A 26,173-nucleotide genomic window follows, 5' to 3' on the forward strand; every position below is an offset into this window, starting at 1 on the left:
AGGCCACAACACCACACTATTTATCGGTCACCAGCACATTCCTATTTAGACAGCCTGATTTAACAGGCGATCGTCTGGAAGGAAAAGTTCCTTCCCGGAAATCGCCTGCTCGCTAGCGGAGAAGACCACTGCTATTACATGCAGCGATCTCCTCCTCAGTATAGGGAACGATTGTTATACCACTGCTCTTCCCTATACTGAATCATTGTTTGCAAGCAGCAGATTGTGATTAGACACCAATAGAGATGAGCGAATCGAAGCTGACAAAGTGGAATTCGATCATAATTTCAGGAAAAATTAGATTTGCACCAAAGCCGAATTTCCTCGCGCTTCGTGGTAATCAATCACATTTTTTCCTAAAATGGCTGCTGCACGTGTTAGGACATGGAGAAAGGAACTCTGGGAAGGCAGGATCACCCATAATGCAATGCATGCAGCCAATAAGCATCCAGCCAGTCCTGTGATGTGACAGCCCTATAAATAGTGGCAGCCATCTTAGATTCTGACATTTACCAGTCTACTTAGTGCATGGAGAGACGTCAGCAGGCGTTAGGGACAGTGTTAAAAAAAAACTTAATTGTGCTAAAAAAAACTATTTATAAGTGCAGGGAAAGGATAGGGAGGAATCGTTCCACAGCATTTGTGTAGAACAGGGTTCAGTAGGGGAGGTTACAGACTGGGTAATAGGAACAATCCTATTACACCTTGCTGCACTGACTGGGGATCCAAATTACCATTATACAGCTCTGTCATTTCAGCAAACTGTTCTTGCTATTGGGGTGCAACTGCTGTTTGATACAGCCATTAAAGACTTGATTGTGGTGAAATAAACAATTTATAAGTGCAGGGAAAGGATAAGGAAGAATCATTCCACAGCATTTATGTAGAACAGGGTTCCGTAGGGGACGTTACAGACTGGGTAATAGGAACCATCCTGTTACCCCTTGCTGCACTGACTGGGGATCCAAATTGTCATTATACAGCTCTGTCATTCCAGCAAACCGTTCTTGTTATTGGTATGCAAGTGCTGTTTGATACAGCCATTAACATAGTTTATTACAAGGAAATATTTCTACAGTATGTCTTATTCGCTCTTGTGCAGTGCAGTTATATGTTGTAAAGCCCTTTTTGCCGTGTATTAGTGGCAAAATAAAAATATATTTGCCCTTGTGTGGTGCAGTGATATATTTTACAGCCCTGTTTGCCATGTATTAGTGGAGAAATAAAAATATATTCGCCGTTCAGCGTTGCACTTATCTGTTGAAAAGCCTTTTGTGTTGCATAAAAGTAGAAAAAAATGAGGGCCTAATTGCCATTCAGTGGTGCAGTTATATATTCTACAGCCCTGTTTGCCGTTTATTAGTGGCGAAATAAAAATATATTTGCCGTTCAGCATTGCACTTATCTGTTGAAAAGCCTTTTGTGTAGTGTAAAAGTAGAAGAAATGATGGCCTAATTACCGTTCAGCGGTGCAGTGATATATTCTACAGCGCTGTTTGCCGTGTATTAGTGGTGAAATAAAAATATATTCGCCGTCTAGCGTTGCACTTATCTGTTGAAAAGCCTTTTGTGTAGTGTAAAAGTAAAATAAATTTTGGGTCTAATTGCCGTTTACCAGTGCAGTGATATATTCTACAGCCCTGTTTGCCATGTATTAGTGGCAAAATAAAAATATATTCACCATTCAGCGTTGCACTTATATGCTGAAAAGCCTTTTGTGTAATGTAAAAGTGGAAAAAAATTAGGGCCTAATTGCCGTTCAGCAGTGCAGTTTAGTGTTGATCACGAATATTCGAATTGCGAATTTTAATCGCGAATATCGGCACTTCGAGAATTCACGAATATTTAGAATATTGCTAAATTTATTCGTAATTGCAAATATTCTTTTTTTTTTAATAGCAGTTCAAGTGAATTTTTTATGCGCATATTTTATGCGAATTTTATGCTAGAAAATAATGCCTGGAGATCATGAATTCGCGAATTCTCGAATATATGGCAAATATTCGCCCAAATATTCGCGAAATATCGCTAATTCGAATATTGCCCCTGCCGCTCATCACTAGTGCAGTTATATATTCTAAAGCCCTGTCTGCCATGTATTAGTGGCAAAAGAAAAATGTATTTGCCATTCGGCGTTGCACTTATACACTCACCTAAAGAATTATTAGGAACACCATACTAATACGGTGTTGGACCCCCTTTTGCCTTCAGAACTGCCTTAATTCTACGTGGCATTGATTCCACAAGGTGCTGATAGCATTCTTTAGAAATGTTGGCCCATATTGATAGGATAGCATCTTGCAGTTGATGGAGATTTGAGGGATGCACATCCAGGGCACGAAGCTCCCGTTCCACCACATCCCAAAGATGCTCTATTGGGTTGAGATCTGGTGACTGTGGGGCCATTTTAGTACAGTGAACTCATTGTCATGTTCAAGAAACCAATTTGAAATGATTTGAGCTTTGTGACATGGTGCATTATCCTGCTGGAAGTAGCCATCAGAGGATGGATACATGTTCTCATTCTGTTTACGCCAAATTCTGACTCTACCATTTGAATGTTTCAACAGAAATCAAGACTCATCAGACCAGGCAACATTTTTCCAGTCTTCAACAGTCCAATTTTGGTGAGCTCGTGCAAATTGTAGCCTCTTTTTCCTATTTGTGGTACCCGGTGGGGTCTTCTGCTGTTGTAGCCCATCCGCCTCAAGGTTGTGCTTTGCTGCATACCTCGGTTGTAACGAGTGGTTATTTCAGTCAACGTTGCACTTCTATCAGCTTGAATCAGTCGGCCCATTCTCCTCTGACCTCTAGCATCCACAAGGCATTTTCGCCCACAGGACTGCCGCATACTGGATGTTTTTCCCTTTTCACACCATTCTTTGTAAACCCTAGAAATGGTTGTGCGTCAAAATCCAAGTAACTGAGCAGATTGTGAAATACTCAGACCGGCCCGTCTGGCACCAACAACCATGCCACGCTCAAAATTGCTTAAATCACCTTTCTTTCCCATTCTGACATTCAGTTTGGAGTTCAGGAGATTGTCTTGACCAGGACCACCCCCTAAATGCATTGAAGCAACTGCCATGTGATTGGTTGACTAGATAATTGCATTAATGAGAAATAGAACAGGTGTTCCTAATAATTCTTTAGGTGAGTGTATGTTGAAAAGGCTTGTGTAGTGTAAAAGTGGGAAAAAAGGGCCTATTTGCCGTTCAGCGGTGCAGTTATATGTGGTGAAGCCCTTTTTTGTGGTATGGACCGAATTACGTAGTGGTAACATTTTTTATGTTAAACAGGCTTTTTTGGGGAAAATTGATGGGTGATTGTAGACTTTGTTCTGTATGGACCAAATTCCATTATCCTATCATTGTTAACATTTTTTATTTCAAACATGTTTTTTTCAGGAAAATTAATGGGTGATTGTAAACCTCCTTTCGCTGTATTGACCGAATTACGTAGTGGTGAAATTTTTTATGTGAAACAGGATTTTTTGGGGAAAATTGATAGGTGATTGTAGACCTTCTTTTGCTGTATGGACCGAATTACGTCATCGTGGGTGCTGCAGTAAACATACTAAAGACACTGATGACAACACACCAGCAGACTTTGCCTTTGCCATCTATTCACAATTAAATCAAGCAGCTTCCCTAAGTTGAAAGCATTCATGTGTTTTTATCTGCTCTGTCTGCATTCGATCTCCACAGCACACAAGACATGACAGGAGAGCCAAAATGTCACAGGTGAAGTTGCAGATAGCTGGAACTTATAAATAAACAACCGACTGGCTTGATCCCAAACTAAGGAGCATATAGGTGAGCCCTATAAAACCCTAAGAGCTCTCCCTGACTGCTATGCACATGCAAGGATCTCAATGGTAGACGATTGCATGCCCACGTACTTAAGACTGTGTGACACCTGAAAACCCTATAATAGTGAGGGGACACAACCACCGGCTCCCTGCACTTAATACGGACAGAGTCAGGGTCACCTAGAATCAAGCCAGCAAGGAAACACAATAAAGGAAAAGACTTATCTGAGCAAACAGCAGCAGCAGCCTCCAGCAGTGAACACTTCATCCAGGAAGTAGTGTAAACCGCAAAGTGAGGCAGTATGGGAGGGAATATAAAGGAAGACGATTAGTCTAAATAAGTGACACCTGGCAGAAGGAAAGGAGATGACAAAGTAAAACCAAAACAAAGAACGTCATACAAGAGGTAGAGAAGAACGTCTGTCAGACCTTCTCACAGAACTGGCGGTGACACTATGCTTTGGAGTCCAAGTCCAGTTTCTTAAGATCAGGAGTTCCATCAGAATTGTGAGTAACATTCTTGCTCCCTGTGGAAAGCCATAACAAAAGAACTCCTTAGGCAAAAGAAAAATATATTCGTCGTTCAGAGTTGCACTTATATGTTGAAAAGCCTTGTGTAGTGTAAAAGTTGAAAAAATTAAGGGCCTACTTGCCATTCAGCGGTGCAGTTATATGTGGTAAAGCCCTTTTTGCGGTGAAATTTTTTATGTGACACAGGCTTTTTTATTTTTTGATGGGTGACTGTACACCTCCTTTTGCTGTATGGGCCGAATTACGCAGTGGTGACATTTTTTATTTGAAAGCAAACTCCTCTGCTCTGTATCTATTGTGAAGTCAATATCTCCAACTACGCCACTCAATTTTCACCAAATACATCATTTTCATGTAGCGATCCAAGAATTATTTTGGAGGCATGTAGTCTATGCAAGCCATGTGCGACCCCTCTCATCCCTCTCACGCTGTTCTGCACCTGGTTAGCTTGGGCAAAAGGAGTCACACAGGGGAGGAACTGCTCCGTGTCCTTTAGTAAGAAATCGAATCATGGCTTTCTCCGCGACAACTCAAAATAGGAACCTTGGTGATCGACACAGGAAGAACATGGTGTCAGCGCTGCGTCAAGGAGGGCTGAGCCATGCGCCCAGCATGGCACACGTGTTCAATCTGGTTGTCAAGCGGTTCCTGAAGTCTTCCACCTATCTGCAAGACATCCTAAAAATGGGCAGGAAATTTTGCATGCACTTCAGCCACTCGTACACCGCAAAGCACACCCTCTTTGAGCTGCAGCGGCAGAATGGCATCCCCCAACATAGGTTGAGATGTGATGTTTCCACCCTCCATATGTTGGACCGACTATACGAACAGAGAAAGGCCATCAATGATTTTTTGATGATCCAAGCGGACAGGAGTAGTCCCCTGTGTGACTTTGATGTCAGCCAATGGCAGCTCATGAGTGACACTTGCCGTTTGCTCAGGCCCTTTGAGGAGGCCAAGTTATTTTTCAGTCTCCAGGACTACGGGATATAAGATGTCACTCCACTGCTTCATGTCCTGGAACAGATGCTGGTAAATCTGGCTTGTCAGGGGACTGGAGACATGGCGCCTCGAAAGATGTCAACAGAGTTTGATACATTTGCCTGCCAAGATCTCTGTTTACGGTCAGTGAACAGGAACATCATTTATCGCAAGGATATACATACACCAACCAATGGGATGTTAACCCCCAGAAGTAGGTCATAGGCACGAAGGAGCAGTCATTTTCACAGCCCAAGGTATCCTCCCAGAAGCTTGATCTCTGCACATCGATGGTCTGCATTGCGAAGCTTGTCTAAAAGAAAAATCCTGCAGTGCACCCCCTTGGAGGAAACTCTTGATCTGGCACAGGCTGCTTTGCTTCTTCAAAAACAATGGACTCTGTACAGCATGACACCAATGTATAATTTCTCATACACCAGACTAAAAGAGTATTCCAAGCACCTGCCGGCTCACATAGCTGCCAAGAAGCAGAAGGGTCTTGCCATTGAAGTTGGCTCAGAGCTGAACCTAAAAGCCAAATTTTACTGTTTTCCTGGACTCAAAGAATAGGACAGAGATCCACTGGCTGTGCTCATACAGATTTCATCCAAGCCTCCACTCACCAAGGCAAGCACGGAGGACTGGATTGTGTGGACAGGTTGGTTCTGCGGGACGTACACAGAGGACGATCTATTGGAGGAATTACCAAAGACATTTACTTGCCTCCCGCTCTTCCTGTAACGGCTCCGAGGCGCCATAGGGATGTGGTTTCAAAGAAACTTTGACTGTTGTTTTGGTAAGCTGGTGATCAGTTCTCAGGACTAGAGTTGAGCGAACACCTGGATGTTCGGGTTCGAGAAGTTCGGCCGAAATTCCCGGAAATGTTCGGGTTCGGGATCCGAACTCGACCCGAACTTCGCCCCGAACCCCATTGAAGTCAATGGGGACCCGAACTTTTCGGCACTAAAAAGGCTGTAAAATAGCCCAGGAAAGGTCTAGAGGGCTGCAAAAGGCAGCAAAATGTAGGTAAATCCCCTGCAAACAAATGTGGATAGGAAAATTAATTAAAATAAAAATAAAATAAATTAAAATGAACCAATATCAATTGTCGAGAGGTCTCATGGCAGAGAATCAGGCTTTATGTCATAGCAGAGAATCAGGCTTCACGTCACCCACCACTGGAACAGGCAACATTATCAGATATTTAGGCCCCGGCACCCAGACAGAGGAGAGAGGTCCCATAGCAGAGAATCAGGCTTCATGTCCCCCACCACTGGAACAGGCCATTGTCAGATATTTTTAGGCCCCGGCACCCAGACAGAGGAGAGAGGTCCCATAGCAGAGAATCAGGCTTCATGTCATAGCAGAGAATCAGGCTTCAAGTCATAGCAGAGAATCAGGCTTCATGTCATAGCAGAGAATCAGGCTTCATGTCATAGCAGAGAATAAGGCTTCACGTCACCCACCACTGGAACAGGCCATTGTGAGATATTTTTAGGCCCCGGCACCCAGACAGAGGAGAGAGGTCCCATAGCAGAGAATCAGGCTTCATGTCATAGCAGAGAATCAGGCTTCAAGTCATAGCAGAGAATCAGGCTTCATGTCATAGCAGAGAATCAGGCTTCATGTCATAGCAGAGAATCAGGCTTCACGTCACCCACCACTGGAACAGGCCATTGTCAGATATTTAGGCCCCGGCACCCAGACAGAGGAGAGAGGTCCCATAGCAGAGAATCAGGCTTCATGTCCCCCACCACTGGAACAGGCCATTGTCAGATATTTTTAGGCCCCGGCACCCAGACAGAGGAGAGAGGTCCCATAGCAGAGAATCAGGCTTCATGTCATAGCAGAGAATCAGGCTTCAAGTCATAGCAGAGAATCAGGCTTCATGTCATAGCAGAGAATCAGGCTTCATGTCATAGCAGAGAATCAGGCTTCACGTCACCCACCACTGGAACAGGCCATTGTCAGATATTTAGGCCCCGGCACCCAGACAGAGGAGAGAGGTCCCATAGCAGAGAATCAGGCTTCACGTCACCCACCACTGGAACAGGCCATTGTCAGATATTTTTAGGCCCCGGCACCCAGACAGAGGAGAGAGGTCCCATAGCAGAGAATCAGGCTTCATGTCATAGCAGAGAATCAGGCTTCAAGTCATAGCAGAGAATCAGGCTTCATGTCATAGCAGAGAATCAGGCTTCATGTCATAGCAGAGAATCAGGCTTCACGTCACCCACCATTGGAACAGGCCATTGTCAGATATTTAGGCCCCGGCACCCAGACAGAGGAGAGAGGTCCCATAGCAGAGAATCAGGCTTCACGTCACCCACCACTGGAACAGGCCATTGTCAGATATTTTTAGGCCCCGGCACCCAGACAGAGGAGAGAGGTCCCATAGCAGAGACTCAGGCTTCATGTCACCCACCACTGGAACAGGCCATTGTCAGATATTTAGGCCCCGGCACCCAGACAGAGGAGAGAGGTCCCATAGCAGAGAATCAGGCTTCATGTCCCCCACCACTGGAACAGGCCATTGTCAGATATTTTTAGGCCCCGGCACCCAGACAGAGGAGAGAGGTCCCATAGCAGAGAATCAGGCTTCATGTCATAGCAGAGAATCAGGCTTCAAGTCATAGCAGAGAATCAGGCTTCATGTCATAGCAGAGAATCAGGCTTCATGTCATAGCAGAGAATCAGGCTTCACGTCACCCACCACTGGAACAGGCCATTGTCAGATATTTAGGCCCCGGCACCCAGACAGAGGAGAGAGGTCCCATAGCAGAGAATCAGGCTTCATGTCACCCACCACTGGAACAGGCCATTGTCAGATATTTTTAGGCCCCGGCACCCAGACAGAGGAGAGAGGTCCCATAGCAGAGAATCAGGCTTCATGTCACCCACCACTGGAACAGGCCACTGTCAGATATTTAGGCCCCAGCACCCAGACAGAGGAGAGAGGTCCCATAGCAGAGAATCAGGCTTCATGTCACCCACCACTGGAACAGGCCATTGTCAGATATTTTTAGGCCCCGGCACCCAGACAGAGGAGAGAGTTCCCATAGCAGAGAATCAGGCTTCATGGCATAGCAGAGAATCAGGATTCACGTCACCCACCACTGGAACAGGCCATTGTCAGATATTTAGGCCCCGGCACCCAGACAGAGGAGAGAGGTCCCATAGCAGAGAATCAGGCTTCATGTCATAGCAGAGAATCAGGCTTCAAGTCATAGCAGAGAATCAGGCTTCATGTCATAGTAGAGAATCAGGCTTCACGTCACCCAACACTGGAACAGGCCATTGTCAGATATTTAGGCCCCAGCACCCAGACAGAGGAGAGAGGTCCCATAGCAGAGAATCAGGCTTCATGGCATAGCAGAGAATCAGGCTTCACATCACCCACCACTGGAACAGGCCATTGTCAGATATTTAGGCCCCGGCACCCAGACAGAGGAGAGAGGTCCCATAGCAGAGAATCAGGCTTCATGTCACCCACCACTGGAAAAGGCTACTGTCAGATATTTAGGCCCTGGCACCCAGACAGAGGAGAGAGGTCCCATAGCAGAGATTCAGGCTTCATGTCATAGCAAAGAATCAGGCTTCATGTCACCCAACACTGGAACAGGCCACTGTCAGATATTTTTAGGCTCCGGCACCCAGACAGAGGAGAGGTTCATTCAACTTTGGGTTGCCCCGCAATTTAATGGTAAAATGAAAATAAAAAAAGGATTGAATGAGGAAGTGCCCTGGAGTACAATAATATATGGTTAAGGGGAGGTAGTTATAAATGTATAATCTGCACAAGGGATGGACAGGTCCTGTGGGATCCATGCTTGGTTCATTTTTATGAACGTCAGTTTGTCCACATTGGCTGTAGATAGGCGGCTGCGTTTGTCTGTAATGACGCCCCCTGCCGTGCTGAATACACGTTCAGACAAAACGCTGGCCACCGGGCAGGCCAGCACCTCCAAGGCATAAAAGGCTAGCTCTGGCCACGTGGACAATTTGAAGACCCAGAATTTGAATTGGGCCGAACCATCAGTCAGTACGTGGAGGGGTGTGCACACATACTGGTCCACCATGTTAGTGAAATTTTGCATCCTGCTAACACGTTCCGTATCAGGTGGTGGTGCAGTTAGCTGTGGCGTGGTGACAAAACTTTTCCACATCTCTGCCATGCTAACCCTGCCCTTTAGAGGAGCTGGCCGTGACACAGCTGCGTTGGCAACCTCTTGCTCCTCCTCTGCCTTCGCCTTGGGCTTCCACTTGTTCCCCTGTGACATTTGGGAATGCTCTCAGTAGCGCGTCTACCAACGTGCGCTTGTACTCGCACATCTTCCTATCACGCTCCAGTGCAGGAAGTAAGGTGGGCACATTGTCTTTGTACCGGGGATACAGCAGGGTGGTAACCCAGTAGTCCGCACACGTTAAAATGTGGGCAACTCTGCTGTCTTTGCGCAGGCACTGCAGCATGTAGTCGCTCATGTGTGCCAGGCTGCCCAGAGGTAAGGACAAGCTGTCCTCTGTGGGAGGCGTATCGTCATCGTCCTGCGTTTCCCCCCAGCCACGCACCAGTGATGGGCCCGAGCTGCATTGGGTGCCACCCCGCTGTGAACATGCTTCATCCTCATCCTCCTCCACCTCCTCCTCATCCTCGTCCTCCAGTAGTGGGCCCTGTCTGGCCACATTTGTACCTGGCCTCTGCTGTTGCAAAAAAACTCCCTCTGTGTCACTTCTAAGAGACTGGCCTGAAAGTGCTAAAAATGACCCCTCTTCCTCCTCCTCCTGGGCCACCTCCTCTTCCATCATCGCCCTAAGTGTTTTATCAAGAAGACATAGAAGTGGTATTGTAACGCTGATAACGGCGTCATCGCCACTGGCCATGTTGGTGGAGTACTCGAAACAGCGCAACAGGGCACACAGGCCTCGCATGGAGGCCCAGTCATTGGTGGTGAAGTGGTGCTGTTCCGCAGTGCAAATGACCCGTGCGTGCTGCAGCTGAAACTCCACTATGGCCTGCTGCTGCTCGCACAGTCTGTCCAGCATATGCAAGGTGGAGTTCCACCTGGTGGGCACGTCGCATATGAGGCGGTGAGCGGGAAGGCCGAAGTTACGCTGTAGCGCAGACAGGCGAGCAGCGGCAGGATGTGAACGCCGGAAGCGCGCACAGACGGCCCGCACTTTATACTATAGTTCCAGAGCTGCAACGAGATTTCGCCCATTATCGCACACCATCAGGCCGGGCTTGAGGCTCACCGGCAGCAACCACTCGTCGGTCTGTTGTTCTATACCCCGCCACAACTCCTGTGTGGTGTGGGGCCTGTCCCCCAAACATATGAGTTTCAGAATGGCCTGCTGACGTTTACCCCGGGCTGTGCTGAAGTTGGTGGTGAAGGTGTGTGGCTGACTGGATGAGCAGGTGGAAGAAGAGGAGGAGGAAGCCGAGTAGGAGGAGGAGGCAACAGGAGGCAAAGAATGTTGCCCTGCGATCCTTGGCGGCGGAAGGACGTGCGCCAAACAGCTCTCCGCCTGGGGCCCAGCCGCCACTACATTTACCCAGTGTGCAGTTAGGGAGATATAGCGTCCCTGGCCGTGCTTACTGGTCCACGTATCTGTGGTTAGGTGGACCTTGCCACAGATGGCGTTGCGCAGTGCACACTTGATTTTATCGGATACTTGGTTGTGCAGGGAAGGCACGGCTCTCTTGGAGAAGTAGTGGCGGCTGGGAACAACATACTGTGGGACAGCAAGCGACATGAGCTGTTTGAAGCTGTCTGTGTCCACCAGCCTGAATGACAGCATTTCATAGGCCAGTAGTTTAGAAATGCTGGCATTCAGGGCCAGGGATCGAGGGTGGCTAGGTGGTAATTTACGCTTTCTCTCAAATGTTTGTGAGATGGAGAGCTGAACGCTGCCGTGTGACATGGTTGAGATGCTTGGTGACGGAGGTGGTGGTGTTGGTGGTACATCCTCTGTTTGCTGGGTGGCAGGTGCCAACGTTCCTCCAGAGGCGGAGGAAGAGGCCGAGGCGGCGGCAGCAGCAGAAGAGGTAGCAGGGGGAGCCTGAGTGACTTCCTTGTTTTTAAGGTGTTTACTCCACTGCAGTTCATGCTTTGCATGCAGGTGCCTGGTCATGCAGGTTGTGCTAAGGTTCAGAACGTTTTAGCCTCACTTCAGGCTCTGATGGCACAGCGTGCAAACCACTCGGGTCTTGTCGTCACCACATTGTTTGAAGAACTGCCACGCCAGGGAACTCCTTGAAGCTGCCTTTGGGGTGCTCGGTCCCAGATGGCGGTGGCCAGTAGCAGACGGACTCTCTTGTCGGCGGGTGTTCTGCTTTTGCCCACTGCTCCCTCTTTTGCTACGCTGTTGGCTCGGTCTCACCACTGCCTCTTCCTCCGAATTCTGAAAGTCAGTGGCACGACCTTCATTCCATGTGGGGTCTAGGACCTCATCGTCCCCTGTATCGTCTTCCACCCAGTCTTCCTCCCTGACCTCCTGTTCAGTCTGCACACTGCAGAAAGACGCATCAGTTGGCACCTGTGTTTCGTCATCATCAGAGACGTGCTGAGGTGGTATTCCCATGTCCTCATCATCAGGAAACATAAGTGGTTGTGCGTCAGTGCATTCTATGTCTTCCACCGCTGGGGAAGGGCTAGGTGGATGCCCTTGGGAAACCCTGCCAGCAGAGTCTTCAAACAGCATAAGAGACTGCTGCATAACTTGAGGCTCAGACAGTTTCCCTGGTATGCATGGGGGTGATGTGACAGACTGATGGGCTTGGTTTTCAGGCGCCATCTGTGCGCTTTCTGCAGAAAACTGGGTGTGAGATAATGTGAACGTGCTGGTTCCACTGTCGGCCACCAAATTGACTAATGCCTGTACCTGCTCAGGCCTTACCATCCTTAGAACGGCATTGGGCACCACCAAATATCGCTGTAAATTCTGGCTGCTACTGAGACCTGAGGTAGTTGGTTCACTAGGACGTGTGGCTATGGCAGAACGGCCACGTCCTCTCCCAGCACCAGAGGGTCCACTAACACCACCACGACCATGTCCGCGTCCCTTACTTTTCCTCATTGTTACCGTTCACCACAATAAGAAAAAAATTATTTGGCCCAATGTATTGAATTCAAATTCAGGCCTTTTTTTTACAGGCACCTAACACTATCTGGCTATCTATTTAGGTACCGTATTACACTAATACAGGCACAGCAGTAACGACAGATTTAGCTGAATATAAATTGTAGACCTATTATTTAGGCGCTGGATGACAGGTATACGTTTACGGACAGAATTAGACTTGGAAATGCACGGTAGCTTGTGAAGTTATTGAGGATGACCCTATCCGCACCTTCAATGTAAGATACCCTTTTATGGATAGATTTAAACTTGGCCTTATACAGCAGAAACCACTGATTTAGGGAATTGCTAAGTTGGGAATTGTATTTCAACCCAGAACAAAAACTGTGCTTTGGCGAACACTAAATAGATTGACCAGCCACAGCAGTAACAACAGATTTAGCTGAATATAAATTGTAGGCCTATTATTTAGGCGCTGGATGACAGGTATACGTTTACGGACAGAATTAGACTTGGAAATGCACGGTAGCATGTGAAGTTATTGAGGATGACCCTATCCGCACCTTCAATCTAATATACCCTTTTATGGATAGATTTAAACTTGGCCTGATACAGCAGAAAACGATTATTTAGGGAATTGCAAAATTGGGAATTGTATTCAACCCAGAACAAAAACTGTGCTTCGGCAGACAGCAGACAGTATTACAATTGGCTAGCCACAGCTGAAACACCAGATTTAGGGTACTGCTATTTTGGCAATTGTATTTTACCCCTCAATAAAATAGCAAGCACAGCCAAGCCCCTGATGTAGGATATCGCAAAAAAAAAAAAAAAACACACTATTGATGGTTAAAAATGGACTTGGTGGCAGCTTGTGCTGGCGCACCAAAAGACACAAAATGGCCGCCGATCACCGCAGAAAAAAGTGACTGAAAAACGCTCTGGGCAGCCTTAAAACAGTGAGCAATTGAATAGCAGAGGTTGTATGATACACAGCTGTATATCAATCACTTCAGTAAATAAATCCCTGCCTAATCTGGCCCTAACAGCAGCAGCTGCATCCTATCCCTACACTGATCAGAGCAGAGTGACGTGCGGCGCTACGTGACTCCAGCTTAAATAGAGGCTGGGTCACATGCTGCACTGGCCAATCACAGCCATGCCAATAGTAGTCATGGCTTTGATGGCCTCTTTGGGCAAGTAGTACGACGCTTGTTGATTGGCTGAAAACCGGACTTTTACGAAAATGTTCGGGTTCGGGTCCGTGTCACGGACACCCCAAAATTCGGTACGAACCCGAACTATACAGTTCGGGTTCGCTCATCCCTACTCAGGACCTTACGTGGCTAACAGCGATGTGGACCAGGTATGACGTGTCTGGATCAGTGTCGGCCACAGCATGTTTTCTCTGTGTCCGTCAAACCTCGCATGGACAATTCTTATGCCATCCATGCAGAGCACTTCAAGACTTTTTGGAATGATATTCATAAATCAAAGGACGAGGTCACATTGGAGGAAGTGGACAATTTATTCCAATGTCTTTACTCACAGTTCTTCAGACACTTTAGAATCCACTTATCAGCAACCCAGCTTGTCAAGGTGATGGCATCTGTGGCATCAGCACATTGTGAAGTTCCTCAGTAAGGACTACCTAATCCGAGTGCTGGCATTCATCACGGAGCTGGCCATCAATAGCATCCAGCATTGAGCACATGGACGACTCTCAGCTCGGATGTTGTCCACAATGTTCGCGACCCCCAGATGTCTTACATGTCTTAGACATAATCCCTGCAGTGCTTACTACATGTTATACCGCTTCTTACTGTTCTGTTACAGCAGCTGTGAGACCTGCACATACTAAGGCTTATTTATGAAGATTTTCGGGTGCTGCCTGTACCGACCAGTTACCTTCCAGCTGTGATTGTGTAGCCTGCACTGTATGAATGAGATGGAGTAGGCTTGTTTGCTGGACTGTCCTCCAGTCATCAGCCATAACCCTATACATTTCAAGATCAATATGCATTACCATTGTGGTTACCCCGACACTGGTCGTCAATCCATTCTTGTTGATGAAGCACTTTTTTTTTCAGTTTCTCTTTTAAATCTTGTGGTCTTGCCCCTTCTGTGTTGTATTTTATGTGTGTTAATGTCCTGTTTGTTAAATAAATGTTTTTTTTTTCCCCCGTTCAAACCCCCCCCCCCCCCCCAAAGAATTGGCTTGTGATTTGGTAGCCAAAAGCAGAAGTGGGTACAAAACACAGAAGACATGCAAATATTCCATTCACGTGTCATCTCTGTTTTGGATCCACTCCTGTTTTTTTTGGGCATTATTGAAGGCGGATGCTCCACAGACAGGATCCGTTTTTTGTGGGTTATTGTTCTGATGGGTCAGAGGAAGGGCAAATTAATCAGTTACGTCAACACAAACTTACTGCGGACACCCTCTCTACTCTGTCGGGGGGGCTCTACTTGTATAAGCGTTTAATAGAACAGGTTCTGTTGACATCTATGTGGAATCAGCTGACGATGTAAAAGGAGTGCGCTTCTTCTTGGCGTTAACATCGACCTATAAGGCCCCCTGCACACGGCCGTTTTTTTTTTTCCGTTTACCGGCTGTTTTTTGCGTTCCGTATACGGTCCGTATACGGAACCATTCATTTCAATGGTTCCGCAAAATAAACGGAATGTACTCCGTATGCATTCCGTTTCCGTATTTCCGTTTTTCCATGCCGTTCTAACATAGAACATGTCCTATTATTGCCAGCAAATCACGTTCCATGGCTTCATTCAAGTCAATGGGTCCGCAAAAAAAACGGAACACATACGGAAATGCATCCGTATGTCTTTCGTTTCCGTTCCTTTTTTTGCTGAACCATCTATTGAAAATGTTATGCCCAGTCCAATTTTATCTATGTAATTACTGTATACTGTATATGCCATATGGAAAAACGGAACGGAAAAACGGAACAAAAACGGAAACACAACGAAAACAAAAAACGGAACAACGGATCCGTGAAAAACGGACCGCAAAACACTGAAAAAGCCATACGGTCGTGTGCAATACTTGAGTTTTTTGGTCAGTTTTGGCCTCGTGACTGCCCAAATAAGTGAAGTGTGCAGTGATTCTAAGAGCGACGCCTGTCATCTGCATGTCATACGGACTCACAGTATTATTTCACTACCACAGCAGACTCCCTATGCGTGTTACTGAAAGGCACAGTGTTCTACACCACTATAAAGGCTCTCTGCAGCCAGGAAATAGCCATTTTTAACGTAAGTCGCCGTGAATAAATTCGGACCGAACCGAATTTTTGAAATATTCGCTCATCTCTAGATATCACGACCTACCACCTGCAAACAATGATTTTTTAATCTGTCCAAAGATTTGGAATGCCTGATGAAGAAGTAAAGACTGGGGGAGATTTATCAAAACTGGTGTAAAGGAAAACTGGCTTAGTTGCCTATAGCAACCAATCAGATTCCACCTTTCATTTTCCAAAGGAGCTCTGAAAATTTAAAGGTGGAATCTGATTGGCTGCTATGAGCATGAGCAGTTTTCTTTTACACCAGTTTTGATAAATCTCCCCCTATGTGGCACTCTGGTAGTAGGTCAAATATTATGAAAATGAAGTTACTTATTGGTGCAGTGCATTGAGACAATAATGATTGTAAATGTTTTCCATCCAAAGACCTTCCTCAGACGTGGATTGAAGGAGCAAGATGGATGTGGAGGATGCAGAGCACAGATGTCGAACATAAATTATATTTGAGTGCCAAGTTATTGTTTACGAAGTACCAGAAGTTATGAACATTCATAAATCTATGTAAACCTGGTACCCCAGGGCGTAGCTATAGGGGAAGCATGGGAAGTGGCTGCTTTAGGGCCCGAACTCAGAAGGGGCCCGCCAAGGAAAAAGACTAAAATATTTTATTGTCCAGGCCCCCACTACAGTATTATAAAATGACATACACAGATACACTTTAGTAAACAGACTGAGTGGCTGGTGTGTCACATGTGAGAGAGCTATCTTGACAAGCCACAGGAGTGGGGGTTGCATAGGAGGAGGGAGTTACAAACAAGTTGCAGGAGGGGGGGTCCCCATTCAAAAATCTGCTGTGGGGCCCAGTCATTTTCAGTTATGCCACTGTGGTAGCCCTTCCCACATTTTTAACCCCTCGTTCTATTTTATTCTGCACACTTAACAGTGTTCTATGGTAAGCTGATACATGCTCGGTTTATCATCTCATTTATATTCAGGTTTATATTTAAAACGTCAATGGTGCAGGTCTAGACAACCTGTTTTAGCTTACATAAGATTAGGGCTACACGGTGGTTGGCACTGGTGCCTTGCAGCTTTGGGGTCCTGAGTTCAAATCCAATCAGGGACAACATCTGCATGGAGTTTGTATGTTCTTCGCATGGGTTTTCAGCCCACACTCCCAAAAATATGCAAATTGGCTTCCTATGAAATTGACCCTAGTGTGTGTTGAGGCTGAGTGCCTATATGGCTGCCACTGACTTCCCAGGGAGTCACCCTGGCCACACAACTCTCCCTTCCCTTTAAGTCCCTATGAGAAAAGAGCCTTACGAATGGTTGTTGATTAGTAGGTCTAGGTCTTTGTGCTTTTATTGTTCCCATGTATAAAAAATAAGAAAAAAACATGGAAACCTATTGAAAAACTAAATGATAGGAAGAGTAAGGAATAGCTGGAAGGTATTATTACAGGATCGGACGACTCAAGTTTTGTTTGTCACCATCAAGACAAATAGGTCTGCAAATGAGTTGTAGACTCAAAAGAATAGTTGTTTTTTTTTTCTACATTGTTTCGGCCATACTTTGTGATGAGCATGTGTTTCATGTCAGTATAGAGATAGAAAGATGTGGCCATAAGAGTGCACCATGAAAGTTTGACTAGCTGACAGTCTAGAATGAAATGAGAAATGGTCAGGGAATATGCTGGTGCCCAGGAAATCATCACAGTAGCCACATAGGAAATAGTTTGACACATATAAAAAAAATAACACTGATACAATAAAAAAGTTACTGATCTACAGATAATCCTTCACGGGGATAGCACACTTAAGGTTTCAGGGCTTCAGAAACAGTGTGAATTGTTTCTTTACCAGGAACCTGTTGTGTATAAAAAGCAATCTGACCTGCAGGCAGCATGGTTTAGAGCAAGAGGAGCTTGTGTTAATGTAAATGTAAGTTCCTTTGGCCTTCATGAGTCCAATGAGCAGTCCTTAAAGGAAATCTGTCACCAGCAACCACCCTATCTAAATATTCCCATAGACACATAGCTGTGGTTCGCCTGAATAAAACTCTGTTTTTGTTTTGCTGATCTGAGGCTCTGTTACCAAGTGATAACACTTTTTCCTAATATGAAAATTAGGCCTGGTGCAATGGTGCACTTAGGGCATCACTATTATTCACGTTGCACCCAAGCTACACTCCTTTCTGTGGACAGCTCCTCCCTAGTTGTTTTGCCTTGCCCTGTCAATCAAAGTATGGAAGGAGGGGATGGCCACATAAATAAGTGGAGCTTGGGTGCAACAAGAGCAATGGTGATGCTGTTGTTGCACCAAAAAAGAAAAAGTATCATAACTCAGGAATGGAGCCTCATATCAACAAAAGAAAAACAGTGTTTTAATCAGGTTGGATAGGGAGGTTGCAGGTCACAAATTTTAAATTTCTGCATTTGTTTTATGAGTCCACTGAGCGGCCCTAATCAGTACCTGACTGTTGTCTTTGAATGTATGCTTACAGGCTCGGAATGGCCCACAGGGGTACAGGTGAATGCCCTGGTGGGTCCCTGAGCAAGGTGGGCCCCTTGTCATCCATCCCCTGCATATGTGGCACTTAACACAGTAGACTTACTGCACTACATATATATATAGGCAGTGTACAGCACCTCAGCCAGCCGAAGTTCATAAAAAAAAAACTGGGTAGAATATTTAAGAAACTCCCCAGTTTATTATTATAGACAAATCCATGTGGCTGAGATCGCTTATAGGTACAGAGGGATGCAGTCAGTGTCCTCTTTTCCCAGGGAGCTACCATCTCGAAGTCACTGTAGAAACCCCATAATCAATCATCTTCTGGCGTCTTTTTGTTGTCTGCTGCTGTGTGAGTAGGTATTATTAGGTATTATTATGTATCCCTATGGTGGGTCCCCAAAATAAATTTTACTAGTGGGCCATAGACAGCCCAATCCAAAACTGCATGGTTATATGGCGAAATGTAAATTATTGAGTCACTTTGACACTGGGCTCATATATGAATCTTCTCATCATGCAGGTAGATTGGTCACATGTTCCCTTTAAAGGGGTTGTCCAGGTTCAGAGCTGAATCCGGACATACCTCCATTTTCATCCAGGCAGCCCCCCTGACTTTAGCATCAGAGCAGTTCATGCTCCAATGCTCTCCTTTGCCCTGCGCTAAATCGTGCAGGGCAAAGGCATTTTTTGGAGATCCGGTGACGTACCAGGCTCTCCATGGGGCTGCCAGGAAGCCTGGTGACATCACTCGAACTAATGGGTGGGATTTAGCGTTGCCCTAGCCATTAAAATGGCTAGGGCAGCGCTAAAGCTCACCCATCAGAGCCGGTGACGTCACCGAACACACTGCCGGGCGGAAGCTTCCGCCCGGCAGTGTGTTATGATAAACGAAAGAGCCCTTGCATGAGATACTTCGATGCTAGCCTCAGGGGGGCTGCCTGGGTGAAAATAAGGGTATGTTTGGGTTTAGCTCTGAACCCGGAGAACCCCTTTAAGCTGGAAATACATTTGTAGCACATTTGATACAAATTTGATAGCTTTAGAGGAATATTTTGAAGTTGCCAAATGAAATATTCATGTAATGACAATTTCAGACAGCAATAATCATTTTCAAGAACAGCAAACAAAAGTTAAATGAATGTTACCTTACTAGCTCCTGGAAGTAAATGCAGTTTAACATATGGATCAGCAAGTCCATTGTGGTCCATAGGCTTCAGGCCCTTTAAAATAAAAGAGATTAAGGTTATAAAAGCAATTTACTCAGCATGCATTGCCTGCCTTAATTATTCTACAAATGCTTCCATAAATAACATTTTAAATAATAAAGCTGTGCTTTATTCGTACAGTAAAACTGTGAAACTCCATGACCAACAAATCTTATACAGTATAATGGAGTTTTGGCACCAGAAACTAATTTCGGTTATGTATATAGTACAGTTAGATATAGTGAAATCTTTCTAAAAGACCTTTTATTTCAAAATATGAGCCCTTTATCAAGATTAGGTTTTGATATTTTTCACTGCATACTTCTTAGATCAAAACAGTGCGGCCAGGAGTTGATTTAACCACCTAACCACCTAAAGTAGAGGAGGGAGGGCTGCTTTAGCTGATGATATCTCCTCAATGGTAGCAGCTAGAAGCCTGCATTCCAGGCTGCCGCATTCCTGGCATTCCAGGCTTTCATACAATACCAAAATAACAGCTAAAGTCCAGACAACAAAGGAGATATCACTGTTAAAAATCGAGTCGAGAAAATTCCAGGTAAAATCTGCTTTTACTTTTACTTTCATCTACATTCACTGCATTCTGATTTCTAACAGTGATATCTTCCCATGTACTGAACATATTGCTGTCATTCTGTCGACAGGACTTTGTTTTCCGTCCAGCATTACGGAAACCAGACAGATCTGTTATGCTTGCCCATAGACTTCTATTATGACGGATCAAAATGGAATGCCTCGTAAAGGCTTCCGTTTTGCATTATGTCTAGGAATTCCATTATATTCCGTTACAAACGGAACCTATATCGGAATGCCCTAACGCAAGTGCGAACCCATCCTTAAAGTGGCAAAGGGGGAAATGTATCAGAACTATAGTAAAGAAAAACTGTTTTAGTTGCCCATAGCAACTAATCTGATTCCACCTTTCAGTTTCCAAAGAAGCTTTGAAAAATGAAAGGTGGAATCTGATCGGTTGCTGTGGGCATCTAAGCCAGTTTTTCTTTACAACAGTTTTGATAATTCTCCCCCATAGTGTTTTGGTTTGTGGTATTTTTTTTAATGGTGCATGTGCCACCAACAGGACTTTTAAAATATGTCATGAGAAAATGTTTCAAATTTATGGAGCATTTACAAGTGTTTAAAAACTTGAAAAAAAAATAGTGTATAAAGGTGGCCTTTCTAGGGAAAAAAAAATTTCTTATGTTTTTTAACCTCTTTTTTTGAGACTATCCTCTAAAATTTTCTAATGTAAAAGTTTGTAATCATCTTAAAGAGGTTTTTTTTTTACTATATGATGTTTGTAATCAGAAAAATGTGAATTTCAAACAGCAGTTCCAGTTATTTTTATAAAAAATTTTGTTCACACTGTTCCTTAATTAGTTCTATAATTGTATTGTACATGATGTTACAACATATGTATACAGTATGTTCTTCACTAATTAGCAACTTTTGTCTAATAAAATAGGATTTTTCAAAATGTCTTTATTGCATTTTTTCTGTGTGTGTATATGTATATATATATATATATATATATATATATATACAAACCGGATTCCAAAAAAGTTGGGACACTAAACAAATTGTGAATAAAAACTGAATGCAATGATGTGGAGATGGCAAATGTCAATATTTTATTTGTAATAGAACGTAGATGACAGATCAAACGTTTAATCCGAGTAAATGTATCATTTTAAAGGAAAAATACGTTGATTCCAATTTTCACAGTGTCAACAAATCCCAAAAAAGTTGGGACAAGTAGCAATAAGAGGCTGGAAAAGTAAATTTGTGCATAACAAAGAGCTGGAAGACCAATTAACACTTAATAGGTCAATTGGCAACATGATTGGGTATAAAAAGAGCTTCTCAGAGTGGCAGTGTCTCTTAGAAGCCAAGATGGGTAGAGGATCACCAATTCCCACAATGTTGCACAGAAAGATAGTGGAGCAATATCAGAAAAGGTGTTACCCAGCGAAAAATTGCAAAGACTTTGCATCTATCATCATCAACTGTGCATAACATCATCCGAAGATTCAGAGAATCTGGAACAATCTCTGTGAGTAAGGGTCAAGGCCGTAAAACCATACTGGATGCCCGTGATGCTGTTGTTGCACCAAAAAAGAAAAAGTATCATAACTCAGGAATGGAGCCTCATATCAACAAAAGAAAAACAGTGTTTTAATCAGGTTGGATAGGGAGGTTGCAGGTCACAAATTTTAAATTTCTGCTTTTGTTTTATGAGTCCACTGAGCGGCCCTAATCAGTACCTGACTGTTGTCTTTGAATGTATGCTTACAGGCTCGGAATGGCCCACAGGGGTACAGGTGAATGCTCTGGTGGGTCCCTGAGCAAGGTGGGCCCCTTGTCATCCATCCTCTGCATATGTGGCACTTAACACAGTAGACTTACTGCACTACATATATAGGCCGTAAAACCATACTGGATGCCCGTAATCTCGGGGCCCTTAAACGACACTGCACCACAAACAGGAATGCTACTGTAAAGGAAATCACAGAATGGGCTCCGGAATACTTCCAGAAACCATTGTCAGTGAACACAATCCACCGTGCCATCCACCGTTGCCAGCTGAAACTCTACAGTGCAAAGAAGAAGCCATTTCTAAGCAAGATCCACAAGCTCAGGCGTTTTCACTGGGCCAGGGATCATTTAAAATGGAGTGTGGCAAAATGGAAGACTGTTCTGTGGTCAGACGAGTCACGATTGGAAGTTCTTTTTGGAAATCTGGGACGCCATGTCATCCGGACCAAAGAGGACAAGGACAACCCAAGTTGTTATCAATGCTCAGTTCAGAAGCCTGCATCTCTGATGGTATGGGGTTGCATGAGTGCGTGTGGCATGGGCAGCTTGCATGTCTGGAAAGGCACCATCAATGCAGAAAAATATATTCAGGTTCTAGAACAACATATGCTCCCATTCAGACGTCATCTCTTTCAGGGAAGACCCTGCATTTTTCAACAAGATAATGCCAGACCACATTCTGCATCAATCACAACATCATGGCTGCGTAGGAGAAGGATCCGGGTACTGAAATGACCAGTCTGCAGTCCAGATCTTTCACCTATAGAGAACATTTGGCGCATCATAAAGAGGAAGGTGCAACAAAGAAGGCCCAAGACGATTGAACAGTTAGAGGCCTGTATTAGACAACAATGGGAGAGCATTCCTATTTCTAAACTTGAGAAACTGGTCTCCTCGGTCCCCAGACGTCTGTTGAGTGTTGTAAGAAGAAGGGGAGATGCCACACAGTGGTGAAAATGGCATTGTCCCAACTTTTTGGGGATTTGTTGACACCATGAAATTCTGATTCAACATATTTTTCCCTTAAAATGGAACATTTTCTCAGTTTAAACTTTTGTTCCGTGATTTATGTTCTATTCTGAATAAAATATTAGAAGTTGGCACCTCCACATCATTGCATTCAGTTTTTATTTACGATTTGTATAGTGTCCCAACTTTTTTGGAATCCGGTTTGTATATATATATATATATATATACAGTACAGACCAAAAGTTTGGACACACCTTCTCATTCAAAGAGTTTTCTTTATTTTCATGACTATGAAGGCATCAAAACTATGAATTAACACATGTGGAATTATATACATAACAAACAAGTGTGAAACAACTGAAAATATGTCATGTTCTAGGTTCTTCAAAGTAGCCACCTTTTGCTTTGATTACCGCTTTGCAGACTCTTGGCATTCTCTTGATGAGCTTCAAGAGGTAGTCCCCTGAAATGGTCTTCCAACAGTCTTGAAGGAGTTCCCAGAGATGCTTAGCACTTGTTGGTCCTTTTGCCTTCACTCTGCGGTCCAGCTCACCCCAAACCATCTCGATTGGGTTCAGGTCCGGTGACTGTGGAGGCCAGGTCATCTGGTGCAGCACCCCATCACTCTCTTTCATGGTCAAATAGCCGTTACTTTCAAAGTTTTCCCAATTTTTCAGCTGACTGACTGACATTTATTTCTTAACGTAATAATGGCCACTCGTTTTTCTTTACTTAGCTGCTTTTTTCTTGCAATAATACAAATTCTAACAGTCTATTCAGTAAGACTATCAGCTGTGTATCCACCTGACTTCTCCTCATCGCAACTGATGGTCCCAACCCCATTTATAAGGCAAGAAATACCACTTATTAAACCTGACAGGGCACACCTGTGAAGTGAAAACCATTTCAGGGACTACCTCTTGAAGCTCATCAAGAGAATGCCAAGAGTGTGCAAAGCAGTAATCAAAGCAAAAGGTGGCTACTTTGAAGAACCTAGAATATGACATATTTTCAGTTGTTTCACACTTGTTTGTTATGTATATAATTCCACATGTGTTAATTCATAGTTTTGATGCCTTCAGTGTGAATCTACAATTTTCATAGTCATGAAAATAAAGAAAACTCTTTGAATGAGAAGGTGTGTCCAAACTTTTGGTCTGTACTGTATATATATATATATATATATATATATATACATACGTTTTTATTGTATTACACATGGAAAATTTAGGTGGCAGGCTTTTAGTGTAAAACCATCAGTCTTAAAGATCACAGTGATGGGCCTGGTACAGGGGCGTAGCTAGAAATGCATGGGCCCCATAGCAAGAAAAATGTATGCCCCCCCCCCACATATCTATCGGGCCTCCCACCACCCCTTCCAGAGCTCCCACCCAGTCAGGCAAGCGACTGAGCAGAGACCAGAGCAGCCAGGAGGCGGAGCAGGGAGGGAGCACGTAAGTCAGTGCCAAGTGCTCACTACTTCCTCCGTCTTCCAGCGCGGCCGGCAGCCCGGCAGGCGCGGCAGCATCAGCGACGTGGTCAGTGCAGTGGTGTATCTTGGTTTTGTGCTGCCCTAGGCGAGACTAAACTCGGGCACCCCCCTAATATAAATTTGACCCACCCCTTCCTGTCAAGGCCAAACCCCTTTCTCGCTAAACCCCACCCCTTCCTATGTGCCATCCACAGATCCCCCTCCCCTAAACAGTGCCATCCACAGATCCCCCTCCCCTAAACAGTGCCATCCACAGATCCCCCTCCGCTAAACAGTGCCATCCACAGATCCCCCTCCCCTAAACAGTGCCATCCACAGATCCGCTCCCCTAAATAGTGCCATCCACAGATCCCCCTCCCTAAATAGTGCCATCCTCAGATCCCTCTCCCCTAAACAGTGCCATCCACAGATCCCCCTCCCCTAAATAGTGCCATCCACAGATCCCCCTCCCCTAAACAGTGCCATCCACAGATCCACCCTAAACAGTAACATCCACAGATCCCCCTCCCCGAGGGTACATTTCTAAACTAATCAGTAACTTTAACTTTAATCATTGCTGATCTCTTTACTTGGATTGGATACCTTACTCTGTCTTAGCTCCGGTAACGGTAACAGCAGGCAGTGCGGGCGGGCGGCGCTCACTCACTGACGTCACCAGTGTAGTGGGCGGGCGGTCCGCGGCTCGGGCCTGGCTGCCTGTGTGTAGTGTGTGTGTAAATAAAAAAAATAGAAAAAATCAACAAAAGGCGGCCCGGACGGGCCCCAAGTGGCGTAGGGCCCCATAGCCACTGCTATGGTTGCTATGGTGATCCCTACGCCACTGGCCTGGTAGACAAAAGGACCTGGCATATGAAATTAAAAGGGGTTGTTCTCTCATTGACAGCATTGAGATCAGTTTTGGCTTTAGTGCTATAGGTGTTAAGGACTTTGGGGCTATCCCATGCCATCACAATGACATACATGTATTCTGAGAGGTGCCACTACCAAGCATACTTTGACGTACATACCATATAATAATTTCTAAGAAGTTTAAACAGCTTAGTGACTAGTGACAAGCATTATGAAAAGCATACTTGTAATTTTGATCTTATGGGCTTATATCTAGTATAGGCGGCCAGTCCATGCTCCTATTAGTACACAGGCTGTATATACCAGTAGCGATCACACCGTTCCCTGTCATTTAACCCCTCAATACTGATCACTGCATCTGAGAGTCACATTCAGCTGATCAGGGGGTTAATCATGGGTTAAAACACAAAAATATATACAGCCAGGTCCATAAATATTGGGACATCGGCACAATTCTAACATTTTTGGTTCTATACACCACCACAATGGATTTGAAATGGAACGAACAAGATGTGCTTTAACTGCAGACTGTCAGCTTTACTTCAGGTGAACGGTGTAGGAATTACAACAGTTTGCATATGTGCCTCCCACCTGTTAAGGGACCAAAAGTAATGGGACCGAATAATAATCATAAATCAAACTTTCACTTTTTAATACTTGGTTGCAAATCCTTTGCAGTCAATTACAGTCTGAAGTCTGGAACACATAGACATCACCAGACGCTGGGTTTCATCCCTGGTGATGCTCTGCCAGTCCTCAACTGCAACTGTCTTCAGTTCCTGCTTGTTGTGGCATTTTCCCTACAGTTTTGTCTTCAGCAAGTGAAATGCATGCTCAATCATATTCAGGTCAGGTGATTGACTTGGCCATTGCATAACATTCCACTTCTTTCCCTTAAAAAACTCTTTGGTTGCTTTTGCAGTATGCTTTGGGTCATTGTCCATCTGCACTCTGAAGCGCCGTCCAATGAGTTCTGAAGCACTTGGCCTAATATGAGCAGATAATATTGCCCTAAACACTTCAGAATTTATCCTGCTGCTTTTGTCAGCAGTCACATCATCAATAAATACAAGAGAACCAGTTCTATTGGCAGCCATACATGCCCACGCCATGACACTACCACCACCATGCTTCACTGATGAGGT

At 44.8% G+C, this 26,173-nt stretch overlaps 1 protein-coding gene across 1 annotated transcript in view; it reads right to left on the reverse strand.

The window, feature by feature from the left end:
* DOC2B (double C2 domain beta) overlaps positions 1-26,173 on the reverse strand; it is a 904,475-nt gene that overhangs the window by 419,215 nt on the left and 459,087 nt on the right. The window contains exon 3 of the mRNA XM_040424761.1: positions 19,328-19,402. Coding sequence (XP_040280695.1) covers positions 19,328-19,402 — 75 coding nt within the window. The remainder of the gene's footprint in view (positions 1-19,327; positions 19,403-26,173) is intronic.

This window comes from Bufo bufo, chromosome 3 (genome assembly GCF_905171765.1).
Source record: "Bufo bufo chromosome 3, aBufBuf1.1, whole genome shotgun sequence".
Lineage (NCBI taxonomy): Eukaryota > Metazoa > Chordata > Amphibia > Anura > Bufonidae > Bufo > Bufo bufo.